This window comes from Cottoperca gobio, chromosome 7, assembly GCF_900634415.1.
Source record: "Cottoperca gobio chromosome 7, fCotGob3.1, whole genome shotgun sequence".
NCBI lineage: Eukaryota > Metazoa > Chordata > Actinopteri > Perciformes > Bovichtidae > Cottoperca > Cottoperca gobio.
In genome coordinates, this window is record NC_041361.1 from 20749947 (window position 1) to 20768034 (window position 18088).

An 18088-nucleotide genomic window follows, 5' to 3' on the forward strand; every position below is an offset into this window, starting at 1 on the left:
TTATTAAATGTAGCATAAATGTACCTTACAAAACACAGCAGATTTGCCTCATTCCCGATATCAGTCGACTCATCGTGTGAAAAACTGGCTTTGGCGTAAACATGTGATCAGCTGATCTTTCACATGTTCAGCCATGGCTGTTATTCGCCGCTGGACAGTGTCATTGGAGAGGGGGACCCTGTTAATTGTGTCGCTTGCTTTCTCCCCAAACAATAAATTAGTCATGATCTTGGCAGCTGGTTTGACTAAATTCTCACCTATTGAATGAGGTTTACCTGTTTTTGCGATGAGAAGGGATACCCTGTATGATGCCTCTGTAGCCTTCGCATTTTCCCCCAGTGAAAAAAACTGTGATGGCGCCTTCGTCATTTGTTTCTTGAGTTCATCACGTTTTCTCTCAAAAATACTTAAAGGTTTCCCAATGTAATCTTTGTGTTTGCTCTCAAAATGTCGCTTGAGCTTGGCGGGTTTCATAGCCTCGTTCGCCAAAGACTCGTAGCACAAAACACAGTGTGGATTAGGATCCTCTTCATCTCCAGTCCAAATCTTATGTAGTCGCTGTGATATTTTCTTTTCACTTTAGCGCTGGACTTTCCACGTTCAAGCCGAGTTTCACAGCTTTCAGCCGGGTGGTAGTTGGACGGCGAACCACTCTCCTGGGACTCAGTAACGCACACACAATGACTTGTTGCTGCAGCTGAAGCACTTGAAGCTGCTGAATCACCTGCATCAGGACCAGCACCTTGCCTGCCGTGTCAGATTGTTCATTTAATTTTCTTTTAACTGACCCTGTCTTTAGCCATCGATCCATCTTGTCCGCTCAAATTGACCGCGCAGATCATTTATGACGTAATCACGTAAAACGAACCTACGTAGCTACGCAGCTGCGTAGGTTCGTTTTACGATCTAAGCTCTACACATAGCTGCATAACTAGGCTACATCTATGCTACACTCTATACTAGTCTTTTTTAAACAGTTTGAGAAACACTTTGAACTTATAATAAATTAATTTCAAACGTGACATTTTACCAATATACTCGCGGACCACTAGGGGTCGCTGGTGGTCCGCGGACCACTCTTTGAGAAAGACTGCTCTAGACATTAATGTAATGAGAGAGAGCAACGATTGCTTTTGGTGATGCGAGTGAAATTAATCTAATAGTAGTCATGAGGACTGTGTCAGGCTTCATTTGTCAGTTTCAATGAAATGAGCTTGTTCAATGAGGACCACAGAAAGTGAATCAGACCATCAAAGTTTCTTATTATTATTACAATGCGAGTCACTGAGGTAATAAATAAGCGGTAATACATTCCACCCTTGGGTAACACTGTGTTGTTTTGATAATCAGTTTCTCACTTCTTATTGCATCGTCCTCAGCTACATATTGTAATTAAGTTGTTTCGTCCCTCATATCAACTTCCTTGAGACGTAATCTTATCAAATGGTCAAATTGCACTTGGTGCCCGTAGTGAGACTTTCGTATTTTTTCCCTTAACTTATGTTTATAATGAGTGTTATAATGATTGCTGTTTTGTTGCAGTCTGCCCTGAAGTCACCATCAGAAACAGCATTGTTAAAGGTGAGACAAGCTGAACCTCACACATAAAACTAAAAGGCTCATTTTGAACAACTGAAACATCAGATTTAGAAAGACAAGAATTGTTGTCATAAAGAAACATCTCGTCATGCGGTTGTTGTCTCAGGCTTTGACATGATGGAAGCCTTCGGCCTGACTCGGAGAGCGCACTCGTCTGTGGAGGGTGTGGCAGCCGAGCCTTTTGTCTTCAACACCCTCCCCACCTACACTGTGTACAGAGACGTCCAACTGACGCAGAGCACCAAGTGAGATCATCTCTTTTACTGCTTTAAGATTCACCCTCTGCTTCATTTAATATGTTTGCTGTGTAACCCTATCTTCGACGTCTTCCTTCGGCTCCATTGTCTCTGTTGATAATGCTTCCAAAACAGGTAAAGTGTTAAACGTCCTCCAGAGCCACTCCATCGATTGTAATAGGACGTGTTGATGGTGTATTTACACACAGGACCTGGGTTTTCCTGATGTTTATATGGAGATCAGTCACTTTGGAATACATCCTGAAGCTATCTGACTTTTGATGAATGCGGTTGTAGTTCAATAAACGGAGAGCCAGTTTGTCAGCGAAATCTACGTCTTCTCTGTGGGAGATCCAATCCCTGAGGGTGACAAAGAGGATCCCTGCCTTACACCAGACCACAAATACTAAACAGCACATGAGCACAAGTTACATGAGCTTACAGTTTAAAACCCTCCCCCACACCTCTCTCTGTCATTGTGCAGCAGTTCCAAACATGTTTACTGTATCTTCAAAAGAGAAATACTGGAAGTTAATTCAACACTCCCCTCCCAGGTTTATCCACCCCGCAGGTTTGTCTCCAGAACACACCATCAGCATCGCCTTCCGCATGTTGCAGGATACGCCCAGAGAACCCTTCGCCCTCTGGCAGCTCACTGACAATGACTTCCAGCCCAAGATGGGAGTGGTGCTCGACCGTGAGTTACATTTCTGCATCCGTCCATCTCCTAAACTGTAGACAGCTTCGTGATCCCTTTAGCCTCGTATTCCTTCATCAGGGCCTCGAGATACTGGACCAACTGTCAGGACCAGTGATGACGAGCTACAGTGACTCTGTAGTCACTTTCTTTTGGTTTATGGTTTTATTTAGAACAGAAATGATTCATTATTATTAATCAACAGAACAGTTTATATTAATTGTTTATGGAGGGGGGGGGGGGGGGTTTCTCCAAGTAAAATTTTCAAAGTTTCCCTAATTCCCATTTCTTAATTTCATAGTTTTGCTGCTTTTCTTTGTCGAATGTGATAATAAGATGAATACTTTGGTTGGTAGACAAAACAAGATCTTGGTCTTTAGGAAATGATAGTTGGAATGAAAGTCTTCCTCTGTTTTTGTGCTTGCCACAGCTACTACCAAGCATCTGATGTACTTCAGTCTGGACTACAGGGGAGAAGTGCAGGAGCTGACCTTTGACCAGCGGCAGGTCCACAGACTGTTCTATGGCAGCTTTCACAAGGTGAGATAACAGACACTGAGCAAGCCTTGGACGACAATAACACTGTCATTTAGCAACAAATGAAACATCGATGTCATGTTTTTAAATCAGGTTAAATATCTTTATTTCCATCCACATTCTTACCTTGTGACAACAGAAATGTTAAGACATGTAATAATAGGAAGGAGCATGATTTGAAGGTACACTCCACATGCAGCTGTCAGGAAAATACACATAATAAAGACCAACAGCAAGACATGGAACTAGAGAGAGATGTGAGTCAAGGATACTGCGGGGGGAAAGTGCAGGTATATAAAAACAACCGGAAGTTATTTATTGTAGTTTGGCTTCTTATCAGCATGTTCAGCATGTTCAGCAGTTGGACTTGCAGCAGTGTCTGATTGCTGATTTTCACACAGACATGACACGAATATTTTTAGATTCAGCATGACATCCCGAAGATATCATTATCACTGATCCTTAATACAAATTAAGGCAAAGAGTAACAATAGGACTTACAAGGTGTTTGGGGGTCAACCCCGGCCTAGTAAATCTGACTTTCTGGCCTAATATGACAAAAATAATCTGGGATTTCATGTCGTCTTTTCTCCCTTGTGGCTCCATTTCATCATTCCTCCTTCTCCTGTGATTGGCAGATTCACCTGTCTGTCAGCCAGGTGAGCGTGTCCCTGTCTGTGGACTGTCAGCGTGTGGGAGAGAGGCCGGCCCGCCCTGTAGGCAGCCTACCCACCGACGGCTTTGAGATGCTGGGAAAACTGGTGAAGACCAGGGGACCCAAAAGTGGCTCTGTACCGGTACATTTTATTCTCTTCCTTTCATTTAATTAAGGTCCCGTCAATAAATGACACACCTGAACACAACACCTGAAAACTGCTTTCAATCTGTCCTGTGCTCAACCTGTATCCTGTGTTCTTTTTGTTTCCAGTTCCAGCTTCAGTCCTTTGAGATCGTCTGTAACACCACGTGGGCTTATGAGGATACCTGCTGCGACCTTCCTGGAGTGGTCAGTCTGTTACTGTTCATCTATATTCTTTATTCAACTCTATCTTGCTAGAGGCTTATTGTGAGTTGATGCTGTCTTTGAACCAATATAAGAAGTACAATGAGCTGCATGAGCTGAGTGCTTAATTAAAAGTTTAGCTCTTGGCACCGTATTGTGGAAAACAAAGACTATTTATATCTTTATTACTGTTTTATACGTTATGTGAGAATGACTCATACCTCAAATATTAGCACACAGCCTTCAAGAGCTGCCTTAATGTCTGTGCGTGTATGTGTGTGTGTGTGTGTCTCAGAGAGATGAGGAGAGCTGTCCTGCCCCGGCGTACACCTGTACCTGCTCCTCTGACATCCCCGGAGCTTCCGGTTCCCCTGGACCGACTGTATGTCCCCGTGAGATCTCACTCAGGCCTAACATATTAGCTGACTGGTTTTGTTGTGTGATGCAGTTGTTTGATCACATGTTGATGTTTTGATTCTTTTTCTCTTCCACAGGGAAAGCCAGGAACTCGTGGTGAGAAAGGTGACAAGGGAGAGCAAGGCAAAAAGGTAAATATTTCTTCAGGCGTAGTTTGATTTAGGTTTAAGCCCCCTTCAGAAACTACAGCCTTGCAGGAGATGGGCGGCGGAAGTATGGAGGCCAAGTCTCCAATCACTCCCTTCCCGTCGCCCCTGTGTGTGTCTGTAGCGGAGGTTGTCAGAAGTGTTTTTACTCCCACTGTCTACAGATACCCTCTCATCATTTAAATCTGTGCAGCTGTCTGCGCCGCTCCACCTCAGCTGCGGCTCACAGGCGCCACCGCGATCTGAACTGAAGCATTTATCTACGCTTCAAGTCTATTTGTCCAACAATAAGCGAGTAAACGTGAGGTTGATGCCCAATAAAAAGGCACTGAATATTATATTTATCCACATGCAGAGAAGCTGTCGTGAGTGCTCTCCTTCTCCCCGCCCACAGTCTGAAGATGACTAAGTGGCCTACATGTGTAGGTCTAGTGTTCGGCTGCACTGTGTACAAAGAGAATGGAGTCCACAGTTCCAGGATCTATTTATCACAACGTGCTTCGAGCTCTGGCCAGCTGAGCTGAAAGTGCTCACAGGATTGTATATACATTTGAGTTTGTATTAGTTGTTATTGGTTTGTAATGTGTGTGTTTTTGTCAGACTGAAATGGTATTACAGGTTTCAAGTTTAACAGTAAAACCATCTGGTTACTTTCATGGTTTAGTCAGAGTCATGCCTTGGAGCTCCAAATTGATGTCTTCAAGTTGTCTTCTGTGTGTTTCAGGGGGAGGTGGGTCCTCCAGGAAAGTCTGGGTTTGAGGGAGGTCTCGGACCCCTGGGGAGCTCAGGGCCCAGAGGCATGGCCGTGCAGGGCAAGGCGGTGGGTAACCTTCTTACTTTAAATACGTACTCGTGTATGGTGGTATTAACCATGATCTGTGACTTGCTAAACTGGACTTTTTTTAATCTAGTGTGTTGTATGAAATATAATTGCCGTTACTTATTTTCCCTTTTAGGGTCCTCCTGGTGCAAGAGGGGAAAAGGGAGATCCTGGGCGACCAGGAGTCCAGGTGAAACTGAAGTAGTGGAGTCACCAAAATACACAAATAGAATATAAAACTTTTTAAATCTTCTTCTCTGTGTTGTTGTCTTTCAACCCACTCATCTGCCTCTCATTGTCCTCTCTCGTACCCCTTCAGGGTTTACCAGGACTTCCAGGTCCAAATGGGAAACTGGGGATTCCAGGCCCTCAGGTGAGCTGCTCGATCCCAGAACAGTAAATGTCAGCAGTTCTTCTTACAGTTGATCTGATCCTTTATTTGTCCTCATATCTCTACATGTGTTCCGCAGGGCATCCGGGGGCTCGAAGGTAACATCGGTGGACCCGGCCTTACTGGTTCCAGGGTGAGATGGATTTAATCTTAGAGCCACTATGTGTAGAATTTGAGCATTGTTGACCTTCGGGCCACCGTAAGGTCAAAATTTACCGTGACCAACATTTTTAGTCCAAGACACGGAATTTGAAAAACGGATATCCTAAAGGAATACTTCACCCCCAAAAATGACCTTTTTGTATATCAATTACTCCCCTGTGTCTTTGTTTTTCTCACATGCCTCCCCGGTGAACGAAGAATTAAAAAAGTCCTGATGAATTGAAGTATATGGGGGCAGGGTTAATAACAGCAGAACTGTCTGAAAACATCCGTTTACAAACTCTCACACAGCAGGCAAGCGAGGAAAACTAAGAATTCAAGTCATTGATATACAAATGGTCCTTTTGTGGGTGAAGTGTTCCTTTGATGGCCATGAAATCTCCTGTGGTTGTGTGTTGTCCCTCGCAGGATGAATCCTACTTTATTTGGTGACCTGTGACCTTTTGTCTTATACACAAAATATTCAAATTTAATTGTCTGATACACATTCATTTACTGAGGATGAATGAGACATTCAATTTTGGACACATGTTGAGCTTTCCTCTTGCACCGCCCTCAGGCCAACACCAGGCATTACTGTGTTTAAAACATGTCTAGAGTAAGATCCAGATTGATATGTAAAAACACTTTTTAGGCAAAGTTACTGTAGTTCAACAAAACAATTAAGTTTGCATTCAGCACCTGCTGGCTATAAGGCTCTAAGAATAGTGAATATGTTGCTCATTTTGTCCGTCACTGTTGTATCGTCTGCTGTAATGACCTACAAGATGTGGTAGGTGACTCTGACTGAGAGAAATTGGGTGTAACAAATGTGTCTTACACCAGCCACCTGCGGAGACGGGGGTGCTGAGTGGTGGTCCTGGAGGTTTTGGGCACAAAGGACTACTCTACATTGTAAAATGTCAAGTTATTGTGTGCTGCTTATTAGAGCCAATCAGGTCAGACAGCAGCGGTTCACAAGGTGACATTTCCCTCGGGATAAATAAAGTATCTCTCTGTCTATTTGTTTTTATTTTACAGGGTTTTCAAGGAATTCCAGGACACCCAGGGCCGATAGGGGATAGGGGCTACTCAGGACCGGTGGGACCTACGGTAAGACGAGAAGGTCATTAGCCATGTCTGTCTTCATATTTGGTGATGCAGTGAACATGGGTCAGAAATATCTGTGCTATGTTTTCAGACACTTGGTCGCTCTTCCTGTTCTTAGTAAACTTCAAAGAAAACATTTACACACACAGAAGAGTCATGACAATGATATAAATGTAAGAGTAGTTTTCCCAAAACTGTTGGACTTGGTGGAAGGTTGTCGCATGGGCCAAAGAAAAACCCTTTTAATTTTGGAGCGGATCCAAATCAAAGGGTGGATACATTTATTATTGTTCAGTTATGGAAAATGCCTCAGCAGATGTCTGCAGTCTCCGAGTGCCCTTCTAGTTATTTATTCTATTACTGTAAATGACATCCAACATGACACATGACATAGCACAATGATAATGCAAGTTATACTTACATCAATTATTACTGTTTTTATAAATGTCAGAGAAATCATTTAAACTTCAAACCATAGTAAGATGAACATGTACAAAACATTACATGAAGTTATGATATTTATATCAGAAATTGGTTTTCTGAGGCAAAGTTTGTGCAGAATCTCTAGGGAAACAGTCCGACATCAAATAGTCTACTCACAGTGACGAGTTTCACGGCGTGCGAACCCGTCGTAGCGGAGACAAAGACCAGAGTGAAACCCGTGAATCACCAACAGGTGTCCTTTACCGCCCAATCAGTGTCGGGCAGACCACCTGCCCCCCAGCACCAGCTCCACCTGGATACAATATAAATACATGACTGTTATGGACATGATGAACACAATGTTGTAATCACATCAGTACAATCCATATAATAACCTCCTTCAGTTAAATCCCACCGTACTGCCATAACTAAAATGAAAATGGAATTTAAAATGCAGTCTGCAGACAATCTGAAGGAATGAGTTGCCTCTTTAACCTTCATATTGTAACAAAAACAAGATTGTGGTGATGCTCCACATTAATATACCACTGTACACCACTATAATATTTAACCTGAACAATCTCACATCATGTAGCTCATCACAGCCACACATCTATATGCACTCTAATTAAAAATGTGGAGCTCCGGGCCAGACCCGTTACAAAGGAGCTGACGTGTGCAGCAGTTGCCCTGGTTACCCGGTGTTTTGGATCGAGAGGGAAGTTTTAATTGATCTCGCTGGTGAGACGCGCCTTGTGCCGCCCGAGAACATGCCCACCAGAGCCTCTGCTACTCGGTTTTATGGCAGAGGCCTGGAACAAAAGAGTGCTTTTGAAACTGGACTCTTAATGAAAAAGGGATCATCCACCAAGAGGTGTGTGTGTGTGTGTGTGTGTGTGTGTGTGTGTGTGTGTGTGTGTGTGTGTGTGTGTGTGTGTTATCATATGTTGTCCTCCCTTACACACACACACACACACAATGTGTGAGCAGAATGGAGAAGGTGAGGAGAGACATGGTTTAGGGGGAGCAGGGGAATCACTGGTTATTTATCTTTATGCTCGTGTGTTGCTTTGCAGGGTCTGCCGGGAGGTAAAGGGGAACGAGGAGAGAAGGTGGGTTAATCTTTTTCTTATTAAAATACTGACACTTTTTAAATAATACTTTTCTTACTGGTTCTTGTTGAAACCATGGTTGGTGAATCTGCTGATGTTTAACAGGGGGAACCTCAGTCTATGGCCATGATTTACCAACTGGTCACACAAGCCTGTGAGCAACTTGTGCATAGTAAGTACTCCGTACTCTACGATGATGATATCTGCAGACGAGACGCTCCAGGCTAAAACATTGTTTTTCATGCTCTGGTCAATTTTGAGAGTTTGGGCTGCTTTGCTTCTTTCAGACTAGTGGAAAACATGCATCCAAAACACATTTATTGTGTTTATTGTACATGTTTATTGTACTAACTTTGTCTATTTGAACTTATAATCATACTTTGAGCCAGAACTTTTCACTTCAGTAGCACTTACACACAGTCTTCATGTACGTTATCAACTGGGGAAGTTTCATGGTGAGATAATGGTGGTTGAAATGTGTGACTCACCTGTAGTGTCTCTCCTTAAGTCATCAAACTTAAAAAAGGTGCACATATTCTCTGTGTTATACTTTATCCAGAGTTGTGTACTTTTTTCCAGAGGAGGTGTTAAAGCTCGACATGTTTATTAACGAGATAAGTCGTAAGCCAGCTCCTATTGAGGAGCCGGTGGGACCCCCCGGGGAACCTGGTATACCAGGGCCCAAGGGCCCACCAGGCACCAGGGGCAGCCAGGGGAATGTCGGCCCAAGAGGGAGACCTGGCAGGTCTGGATATCCAGGAGAGCAGGGTAAGACTCCATCTTGTTTATAGGTGATACGTTTGTTAAAATGAAAACAATCCAACCAAATTCTCAAGTTTGTCGAGCAACTATTGCACAAACATCTGATCATTTATAAAGTATAAATGTGTCACTTTCTTCCTGATTTTAAGGGTCCTGTGTGATATTAGTCTGAGCTTTTGACTTTGCTGATTTGTCTCTCTCTTCTGTGCAGGAAGAAGAGGTATGCCAGGGGGGAAAGGCGATGCAGGGCCTAATGTCCAGGGGCCCACAGGGGTCAAAGGATTTGCAGGTACATCTCTCTGAGTCATTGTTTCATATATAATAATATATAATACATAAACTATGAATCACCAGAACACAAACCTGTACTGCGGTTATGACGCATGTGTTTTGTGTATTATGTGTCTGCTGAGTTCATTTTGTCAGCTATTCTATGTATTCATTGTCATTTTTATCATATTTAGTCCACCTCATCATATTTTTCAAGTTTTAATTGACTAATGGTCTATAATATTTTGTCTCCTCTTTTTTGTCAACGAAAATAAAGAGATTTTTGTAAAGTTTTAGTTTTTAGTTAAAGCATGTTGATGTCGTCACAGTTAGTGTTCGCTGACGTCGATGCCAGCTCGTCAGCGTCTCGCTTCAGTCATAGAACATAACATAACATAGGGGTTGAAGAACATATTATATAACAACATGAACACTGGTGTGCAGGTCCTCCGGGTGAGACCAAGCTGGGATCCACAGGTTCCAAAGGAGATGATGGTCAGTCAGGAGCCCAAGGGATCAGCGGCCCTCTTGGACAGCCCGGCGAGATGGGACCCCCGGGTGTGTGTGACAGCAGTGGAGGCTGCCACAGAGCTCCCCAGCAAACAGGTCAGCTCCCAGGAAAGTTCCATCAACGATTTTTTTTGCCGGTTGAGTTTACACATGTGTCTCATGATGGTTTTACATAGGCACACAGCGGCACAGACAGTAATGTCTCAGCCACACACACACACACACACACACACACACACACACACACACACACACACACGTATGTTGTCAGTGTGGAAGTGAGTGAATAAGACATAAAACTTAAAAAAGACAAAAATAAGCCGTGAAGAGACAACCTTAAAAACAAGGTTTTGACAACAAGGTAGCAGTTTAGGATAAATTTAAATCGGCAAAGATCATTGCAGTCGGTGCATCTCCAGAATGTTTGGAATGCTTATACAGCAGAAAAACTAATTTGGCTGTGAAAGCATTATAGGTATGTAAGGGTAGAGAATGTCACAAGTCATATCTTCATAAGGATAAATTACTCTACCTTAGACATCTTAGACAGCCCATGCTGTCCATTTTAAATAAAAAACATTACTTTTAGATTTACAATTGCTTTTTTTCTTACGCGCAGCCAATTGATTTTTTGGGCCACTTTGGAGCAGCACAGCAAGGTGTTAATGCAACACTGATATTGACCAATAAAGTATTATAATGGTGAATGTGTTGAAATTAAATAGGGGTGTCTAGAGACAAATAAAGTGAATTCATATTCAATAACACATATAAGTAAGTGGTCAAATTCATATAAGTATCCTCTGAGCCACATATAATAAAGATATATTTTATCATCTCACCAGCACTGCAAAAAACATTGGCAAATACCCCAAGTATCAGGTAGAGTACGGTGGATTTTTGGAGATTTATAGCTAAAAACAGCTGCATGCTGCAGCCAAAGCTGCTTAAGTGCAGTTAATCAGAGCAGTTTAAAACTTGGCTTAATGGCATAACCTTGTGTTTGCTGAAAGGCAGGGAAACGTGTATTTTCTGTCATTACTTTATTGTCACAACAAATGGCCAACACTGCCAAATACATTGTTGAAGTAGTCTTACTTGTTGACTCTTTTTGTGTGTGCTCTCTTCCCCCAGAAGACCCTTATTATGGCTACCAACCTTGAGTGGACATTAACAAGCAGGCAGCAACTGTAAGGTGACGGACGTCTGTTTGAAATGACTATGGTTCCTTTCGAGCTGAATGCCAGACTGGGAATGGAGCTAAAGCACCACTGAAGAGGTTTGGTGTGTTGAACTTGCCACTAACTAATTTGGAAGCTTCATCATGCTTGAGAAAAGGAAACAACACAGGAAGGGTCTCTCACAGTCCTCTAGTTACAATGTTCTTTGACAACAACAACAAAAATCAAAAAAGGTCTGAGGAATAAACTAAGATTAAGTAGGAAGCTGTCTAATGTAGAATTGTGTTTCGAGGAACAGATAGCATCATAAAGGAAAATATTTTCTCATTGGGATCAGTGAAGTGCTGTCTTATACACCATATTCGCACTGAAACCTTTAATTACTATGTTTATGTATTCATGCACTGTATCAAAGCCAAGTAGTTTAGCAATCTGTGTTACATTTCTACCTATTGCATTTGCCATTCTAACCTTAACTGCCTCAAGGACAATGAAAATGCATAATCCATAGTGTAAAATGATAATATATGATACTGTGAGAATGTGTGTTGTCATGTGTATGATAATGTGTTATGTGTATATTGTTTATTATATTTACTATATGCAGTTATTCATGTATGATATTATTTTATAGTGTACCTATTCGTATTGAAAATTCACGTTTACATGTTCTGGTTTCAATGGGGTTTTGGTGATAAACATTACTGTGTGTGTGTGTGTGTGTGTGTGTGTGTGTGTGTGTGTGTGTGTGTGTGTGTGTGTGTGCGCGTGTGTGTGTGTGTGAGAGAGAGAGACAGACAGAGACAGAGAAAACGGTGTCAAAGAGATGTTTTTTTATCTTGTTAATAAAATTCCATTAGTATGTGTCTAATGAATTGTGTGTTTTTTTCCCCCCAAAGTAACTTGACTGAGTGCCTCTCTAGTTTAGTGTAGTGATAATCTATTCAAGCTCCAAGGATAGGAGAAAATAATTTATCAAGCAGTAATAAATAATGTTTTCCTTTGTTACAGTAAGCCAGTACAACGACATTTCATTTGAATTGTACATTGTGTATAGCTTTAAATGACAATAACGTTTTGATTGATAATGATAATAATGTTATAGTCCTTTGTCGGAACCGCGTTAAAGAGAGAATTGTTTCCAGTGGTGTCTATTTTGAAGAGCACAATACTAGTTCCGGTTCCAGCCTGAAGTGGCTTCGTCAAGTTAACAGTGGTTCACTCATTTTCCTGTTTTGTCAGAAGTGTTAGTTTATTTTTCAAAATAAATGCAACTATGTTTATTTAGTGCACTGAATGAGGACCCCGCGTTGTGGCCTATGCTATGATCAACAAGTCATCATCGAAAACATGTTAACAAAGTTAGTTGTAATCTATTTTATAGAGTTCATGGTTTTAATGAGCGTGTGTGGACATCACTGAGTAACCATTTCTATTATCATGGTTGTGCGGTCATGTCAATATGCTGTTCACTAACTGGGGCTAACAATGCTATATCTATGTTTTCCATGAGTGGCTATTTGGAAATGTAGTTGAGTGTGACATCCACTGTATTTGCCAATGTCGTTACGCCGATACTCAATTTATTTTGAAAATAATAAACAGGATACTGTGGGGTATTATTTCTGACTTTACGGAGTGTGGTTACCGTAGAATCGCTTCGCCATGGCAAGCCGAAAAACTTCCCCAAACCGGGATAGCAGGGATAAATATTCAATACTATTACCTACCTACAACGAAAGGGAAAACCTACCTTTGATAGTCTGGCTCTTGGTGAAATATTTCGGTGAAAGGTGAGTTCCAGTGAGCCAGCAAAGCTGCTCGGCTAATGCTAGCTAAAGTAACTACTTTGGTAACATTAGCTAATACCTGTCAGTGATGAGCTGTCACTAAACCAGAGTGAAAAAGCGACAACTTGGCTCCTAACGTTGACTTCCAAAATGTTAAATTGTGTCAAACCTACTGTAAAAACGTGTTATTTTTAAGTTAGCTAGCTAGGTGGCTCTAGCTCACGTTTGTAGCACTTGATTTGCTTGTCATCTTTCTGTATGTGAGATACAAAATTATCCGAACCAAATTACAACCTTCAGTCTAATGTGTTGTTTTTACAGTGGCTATAACTACGAGATAATTGTAATTGACGACGGAAGCCCAGACGGGACCCTGGAAGTGGCAGAGCAGTTGCAGAAAATCTATGGAGAGGATAAAATAGTAAGTTAAGAATCGGTACTAATCCCCACCCTCACTGTGGTGGCGCTGAGGTTTACTTATTAAACACCTCCTTTGAATGCATTTCCTACTATTGTGTAAAGTATTTATTTTAATTAATTAACTTGATATAACTACTGAGTGTTTAAGTATAATTTACAATGTTTAGCTAAATAGCATTCCTTTTAACCGTTGGTTATAGAAAATAAAAGATGCATGAGATCTTAATGCAGACTCTTATCTCTTTTTTCTATCCTTCAGCTTCTACGACCAAGAGCGACAAAATTAGGACTTGGTAAGTTCAAAACTGTAAAAGTTGGTGTATTCATTCGATTAACCTGTGCCTACTACTGATGAGCTCCTGTTTCTTTTCAAAGGCACTGCCTACATCCATGGCATAAAGCATGCTACTGGGAACTTCATCATTATAATGGATGCAGATCTTTCCCATCATGTGAGTGGAGTTTGTTTCCTTGTGCGTTGACAGTCGGTTCACATGAACACATGATTTAACCTCTTAGAAGGTGGCCGAATTTTTCTACCAATTATTTTTGTTATTGATTAATTTGTCAGAAAATAAGGAAAGATCTACAATTTCTCACGATCAACATGCCTTCTTCTAGTGTGCTTGTCTTTGTCTAAAACCTAAATATATTGACATGTTACTGTCACACAAGACAAAGAAACTGATCCTCATGTTTGAGCAGCTGGAGCCAGATATGGCATTTCTGCTTATAAATTTACAAAAATGATTAATCGATTTATCAAAGTAGTTATCGACAAATCATTTTAGCCCGAGCTGAGTCCATAACTGAGTCCTGAATTGCATTAGAGTTAGTATTGGGATCGGAGATGTGAGTTTACCTGATCTATTTTCTTTGTCAACTCTCCTCTCTATCGTCCCTAAAATATCAATATTATTTTATGTAATTGTAATATATTATATATATATATATATATATATATATATATATATATATATATATAACTATAACTGAGTGATTACATTTTGGACAGCATGTTATTTGATCGTTCTGTCATTTGTTTTTAATTTCAGCCCAAATTCATCCCAGAATTTATTGAGTAAGTGTTAATAAAGTTCCATTTTCTATCATTTTGTTTTGTTGAATATATTTTGATTTATACACACAAAATACATTTTCTGAATATTTAAACAATAGTATTTAGTTATTTAATTAATTCTGGTTTTGGGGTGAACTGTCCCTTTTTTAAGACCATTTCTCTTGTTTGTCAGAAAGCAGAAGGAAGGCGATTACGACCTGGTGTCTGGTACTCGATACCAAGGGAACGGAGGCGTATACGGCTGGGACCTGCGCAGGAAACTCATCAGGTAGCTGCAAGTCAACAACAGTGCACTGTCTTCAATTTCCACTGACTCTGATTGCAACAGAAGAGCAGCTGAGATTTGATTTCCTTCTGTCTCCTTCTCTTGTTCAGTCGGGGAGCCAACTTTTTGACCCAAGTGTTACTGAGACCCGGTGCTTCAGACCTCACAGGCAGCTTCAGGTAAGTGGTACAAGTGTTGTGAAATAAATGCCACTGACTTTGACTTTTACTTGATGAGTTTTCTCACATTCGTGCTGTTTTTTTCACTCACTCACAGGTTGTACAAGAGGGCGGTGTTGGAGAGTCTGGTTGAGCGGTGCGTGTCCAAAGGCTACGTCTTTCAGATGGAGATGATCATCCGCGCCAGACAGCTCAGCTACACAATCGGAGAAGTGAGGCCCTAATTCATTCATTCATGTTTTTATGAGCTTAAGGGAAGAATATAAATGTGCAGTTGGGTAGTTATATTCCTTTTTCCATAATGTGGACCCTGCAATGACACTGGAGTTGGCTTCCAATTTTAGGGAAACGTAAATGATACATTTTCCTTATTTACTCTCTTATAGATGTGGAAAAAATATTAGAAATCACAGTAAAAGTTTTAACACAGTTTAACCCACTTTCAGATTTGTGAAACAAAAAAGACTGATTTACCTGCTTTTTCAACATCCAGACCAAATAAGTCTCGACATTTTCAAATAAAAACACTATCCTTAGACAAATTTGGATGAGATTAATAATAATAATAATAATAATAATAATAATAATAATAATAATAATAATAATAATAATAATAATAATAATCAATTTTATCAAACCTGGACTAGATCAACAAATAGACTGCAAATTTCAGATTTGTGTGCCCAAGTCCAGCTCAGACAGACTACAGGCCAGTACTACGAAGTGAGTTCATCATACCCAGGATATCGTGTAGTTATCTGGCTTCACTAACCCTAACCACCAAGATCTCGCTAAGCGGTCCTACAGTGGTTATTATCAACTCCGTAAGTGAACCCAGGGTTTCTCAGTCAGCAAGTGATCACAAACATGGACGAGTGTGCTGTCAGCAGAGCGTCATATTTCACAAATGATCCAGGATGAAAAGTAACACAGTTTAAACTGCCTAATGCAGGAAGGACAGCTGGCAAAACTTCTCAGACTGTGTGAAGGTGTAAATTAATAGATATATGATATCACTGCCCATCGAGGGCACGAGGACATCTCACTATAATTACATTTGTGTATTCCATTAAATGTATTCTAATAGAATAGAACATACTCTTGGGGAAATTATGACGTGTATGATAATATTTTAGTCTTATTCTTTCAGCTACAATATTGTCACACATGTCATAAGAATATGTTACATCTGAGCCACACATTAATTCCATGTAATACACACATATAATTATAGTCAGATACACGCCCTATATGGGGAAGTGATATTAAAAACATGTTTACTCATACACACAGTCGGAGATATTTTGCCAGCTCTTCTTCCTGCATTTGGCAGTTCAGACTGTGTTGCTTTTAAGCCTGGGTTATGACTTTATAAAGACTGTAACTTCTTCGTTTTATCTTATGATCCACGCACCGAGCTGTGATTGGTCAGCAGGCGCTGCTTTTACACAAGTTGATGTCTTATCTAGGACAAAACCTGCGCCGGGGCAGGTTAGGTGTGCAGCATAAGTTAACATGGCTGCTTCGTAGTCCCTGGCCTTGGGTCTGATGGTGTCTGGATGAAGAAAAAACAACTCTCCTTCTTTTTTTTCTTTTCACAAATAAAATAAAGGTTTCACAAATCTGAACCTGGTTTAAAAATATGTTTTAATACTTTTTCACAAAAAGAGAGAATCCAGAAATAACATTAAGTTTAACTTGACTTCCCCCTGCATTGTGACTCTACATGCTACATGTGACTTTGAATGTGAACTAAAAAAAACAATTCTCTCTTCTTCCTCCAAACAACAGGTGCCCATTTCCTTTGTGGATCGAGTTTATGGAGAGTCCAAACTGGGAGGGAATGAGATTGTGTCATTCGTGAAAGGACTGATCACACTCTTCGCCACGACATGATGTAGGACATCCCACAGGCAGATAGTGTTGCTTTCACCCTTAAAGTCGCTGTTGTTAATCTTTAGTACAGTAGTGCTATCAGAATTTTAATGGGGGGGGGGGGGGGCTCCACTTTCCTATATGGCCAGACAGTGACGTGACGGCTATTGACAAGGGGAGACAGCTCCCCTGTTATCAGTAAATATAAAATGTCAGTAGTCGTCCGGAATACTGAAGGCACATAGTGCTTTACATTCCCATCACCCTCTTAAATGAAATTTTGAACAATGCACATAGCGTGTCATCCTTCTCAGTGCAGACAGCCGACTGAACTCTACACCGCTGTCGGATGAGTGGTACACGTTTAACTGCTACACCAGTGATTGTTTGTATAAAATAAAAAAGTTTGTATTATTGGCTCTGTTTTTCCTGATTGTGATCTTTTTTTTTTTTTACAATGAGTGAAAACTTCTTATTGATATTCATTTATCAAGGTCAAACCTGAAACAAATGGTAAATGGACCGATCACTCAAAGTGCTTTATAACACACGTGCTTTATCAGCATTCACCCATTGACACACATTCATAGTTAGTTGCTACCATACAAGGTGCACATCAGCTCGTCAGTAGGGACGACCATTCACACACACACACACACACACCAGGGCAATTTGGGGTTCAGTGCCTTGCCCAAGGACACTTCGACACTTCGACTGCTGACTGCAGGGTCTGGGGATCGAACCACCGACCACTCTACATCCTGAGCCACAGCCGCAAGTGCGCAAAGCTGTAGATTTCTATGAAATCAGACATGGATGATTCTTATAATGTCTACCACTAATGTAAACTATTAAGATGGAGCTGCCAAAGGTCTGAACTTTTTTCAAAGTCCACTTACTAGCTTCTTTTCGAGCTTTCAACCACAATCTATGTTCTTCCCTAGCACATGGTGTGGTACACTCTTACCTGAGACTGTCAACAGGTTGTACATCTCTCTCACATACACTAATGAAAATGTCATACAGAGGTTGCAGCAGGATGTGGTATATACAGTAAACTTTTGACTGGTGCTGTATATGAATGCATTTCTCCTTTCACCTATGAAAGTTGTGTGCAAGGTTG

At 41.0% G+C, this 18088-nt stretch overlaps 2 protein-coding genes across 2 annotated transcripts in view; both read left to right on the plus strand.

Moving 5' to 3' along the window:
- The window catches only part of LOC115011255 (collagen alpha-1(XX) chain-like), a 43902-nt gene extending 31768 nt beyond the window's left edge, over positions 1-12134 (plus strand). The window contains exons 24-42 of the mRNA XM_029436331.1: positions 1543-1581; positions 1706-1844; positions 2390-2532; positions 2963-3072; positions 3708-3866; positions 3998-4075; positions 4368-4454; positions 4567-4620; positions 5360-5455; positions 5592-5645; positions 5775-5828; positions 5926-5979; positions 7029-7100; positions 8597-8632; positions 8738-8804; positions 9212-9400; positions 9606-9683; positions 10109-10270; positions 11309-12134. Of these exons, the coding sequence (XP_029292191.1) occupies positions 1543-1581; positions 1706-1844; positions 2390-2532; positions 2963-3072; positions 3708-3866; positions 3998-4075; positions 4368-4454; positions 4567-4620; positions 5360-5455; positions 5592-5645; positions 5775-5828; positions 5926-5979; positions 7029-7100; positions 8597-8632; positions 8738-8804; positions 9212-9400; positions 9606-9683; positions 10109-10270; positions 11309-11337 (1700 nt within the window). The 3' untranslated portion in view covers positions 11338-12134. The remainder of the gene's footprint in view (positions 1-1542; positions 1582-1705; positions 1845-2389; positions 2533-2962; positions 3073-3707; positions 3867-3997; positions 4076-4367; positions 4455-4566; positions 4621-5359; positions 5456-5591; positions 5646-5774; positions 5829-5925; positions 5980-7028; positions 7101-8596; positions 8633-8737; positions 8805-9211; positions 9401-9605; positions 9684-10108; positions 10271-11308) is intronic.
- An 825-nt stretch (positions 12135-12959) lies between these two features.
- dpm1 (dolichyl-phosphate mannosyltransferase subunit 1, catalytic) lies at positions 12960-17384 on the plus strand. The gene is made up of 9 exons (XM_029436046.1): positions 12960-13148; positions 13467-13566; positions 13825-13858; positions 13941-14017; positions 14621-14646; positions 14819-14914; positions 15022-15090; positions 15188-15302; positions 16882-17384. Exons 1-9 carry the CDS (start codon positions 13021-13023, stop codon positions 16984-16986), a joined length of 750 nt encoding a protein of 249 aa, XP_029291906.1. The 5' UTR covers positions 12960-13020; the 3' UTR covers positions 16987-17384.
- Positions 17385-18088: the final 704 nt, after the last annotated feature.

Excerpts from the sequence above, each read along its gene's own strand:
- dpm1 (XM_029436046.1), top strand. The coding sequence starts at position 13,021 with ATGGCAAGCCGAAAAACTTCCCCAAACCGGGATAGCAGGGATAAATAT. Across the intron at positions 14,647-14,818 it reads TTCATCCCAGAATTTATTGA|AAAGCAGAAGGAAGGCGATT; the intron begins GTAAGTGTTAAT and ends CTTGTTTGTCAG. Across the intron at positions 15,091-15,187 it reads GACCTCACAGGCAGCTTCAG|GTTGTACAAGAGGGCGGTGT; the intron begins GTAAGTGGTACA and ends ACTCACTCACAG.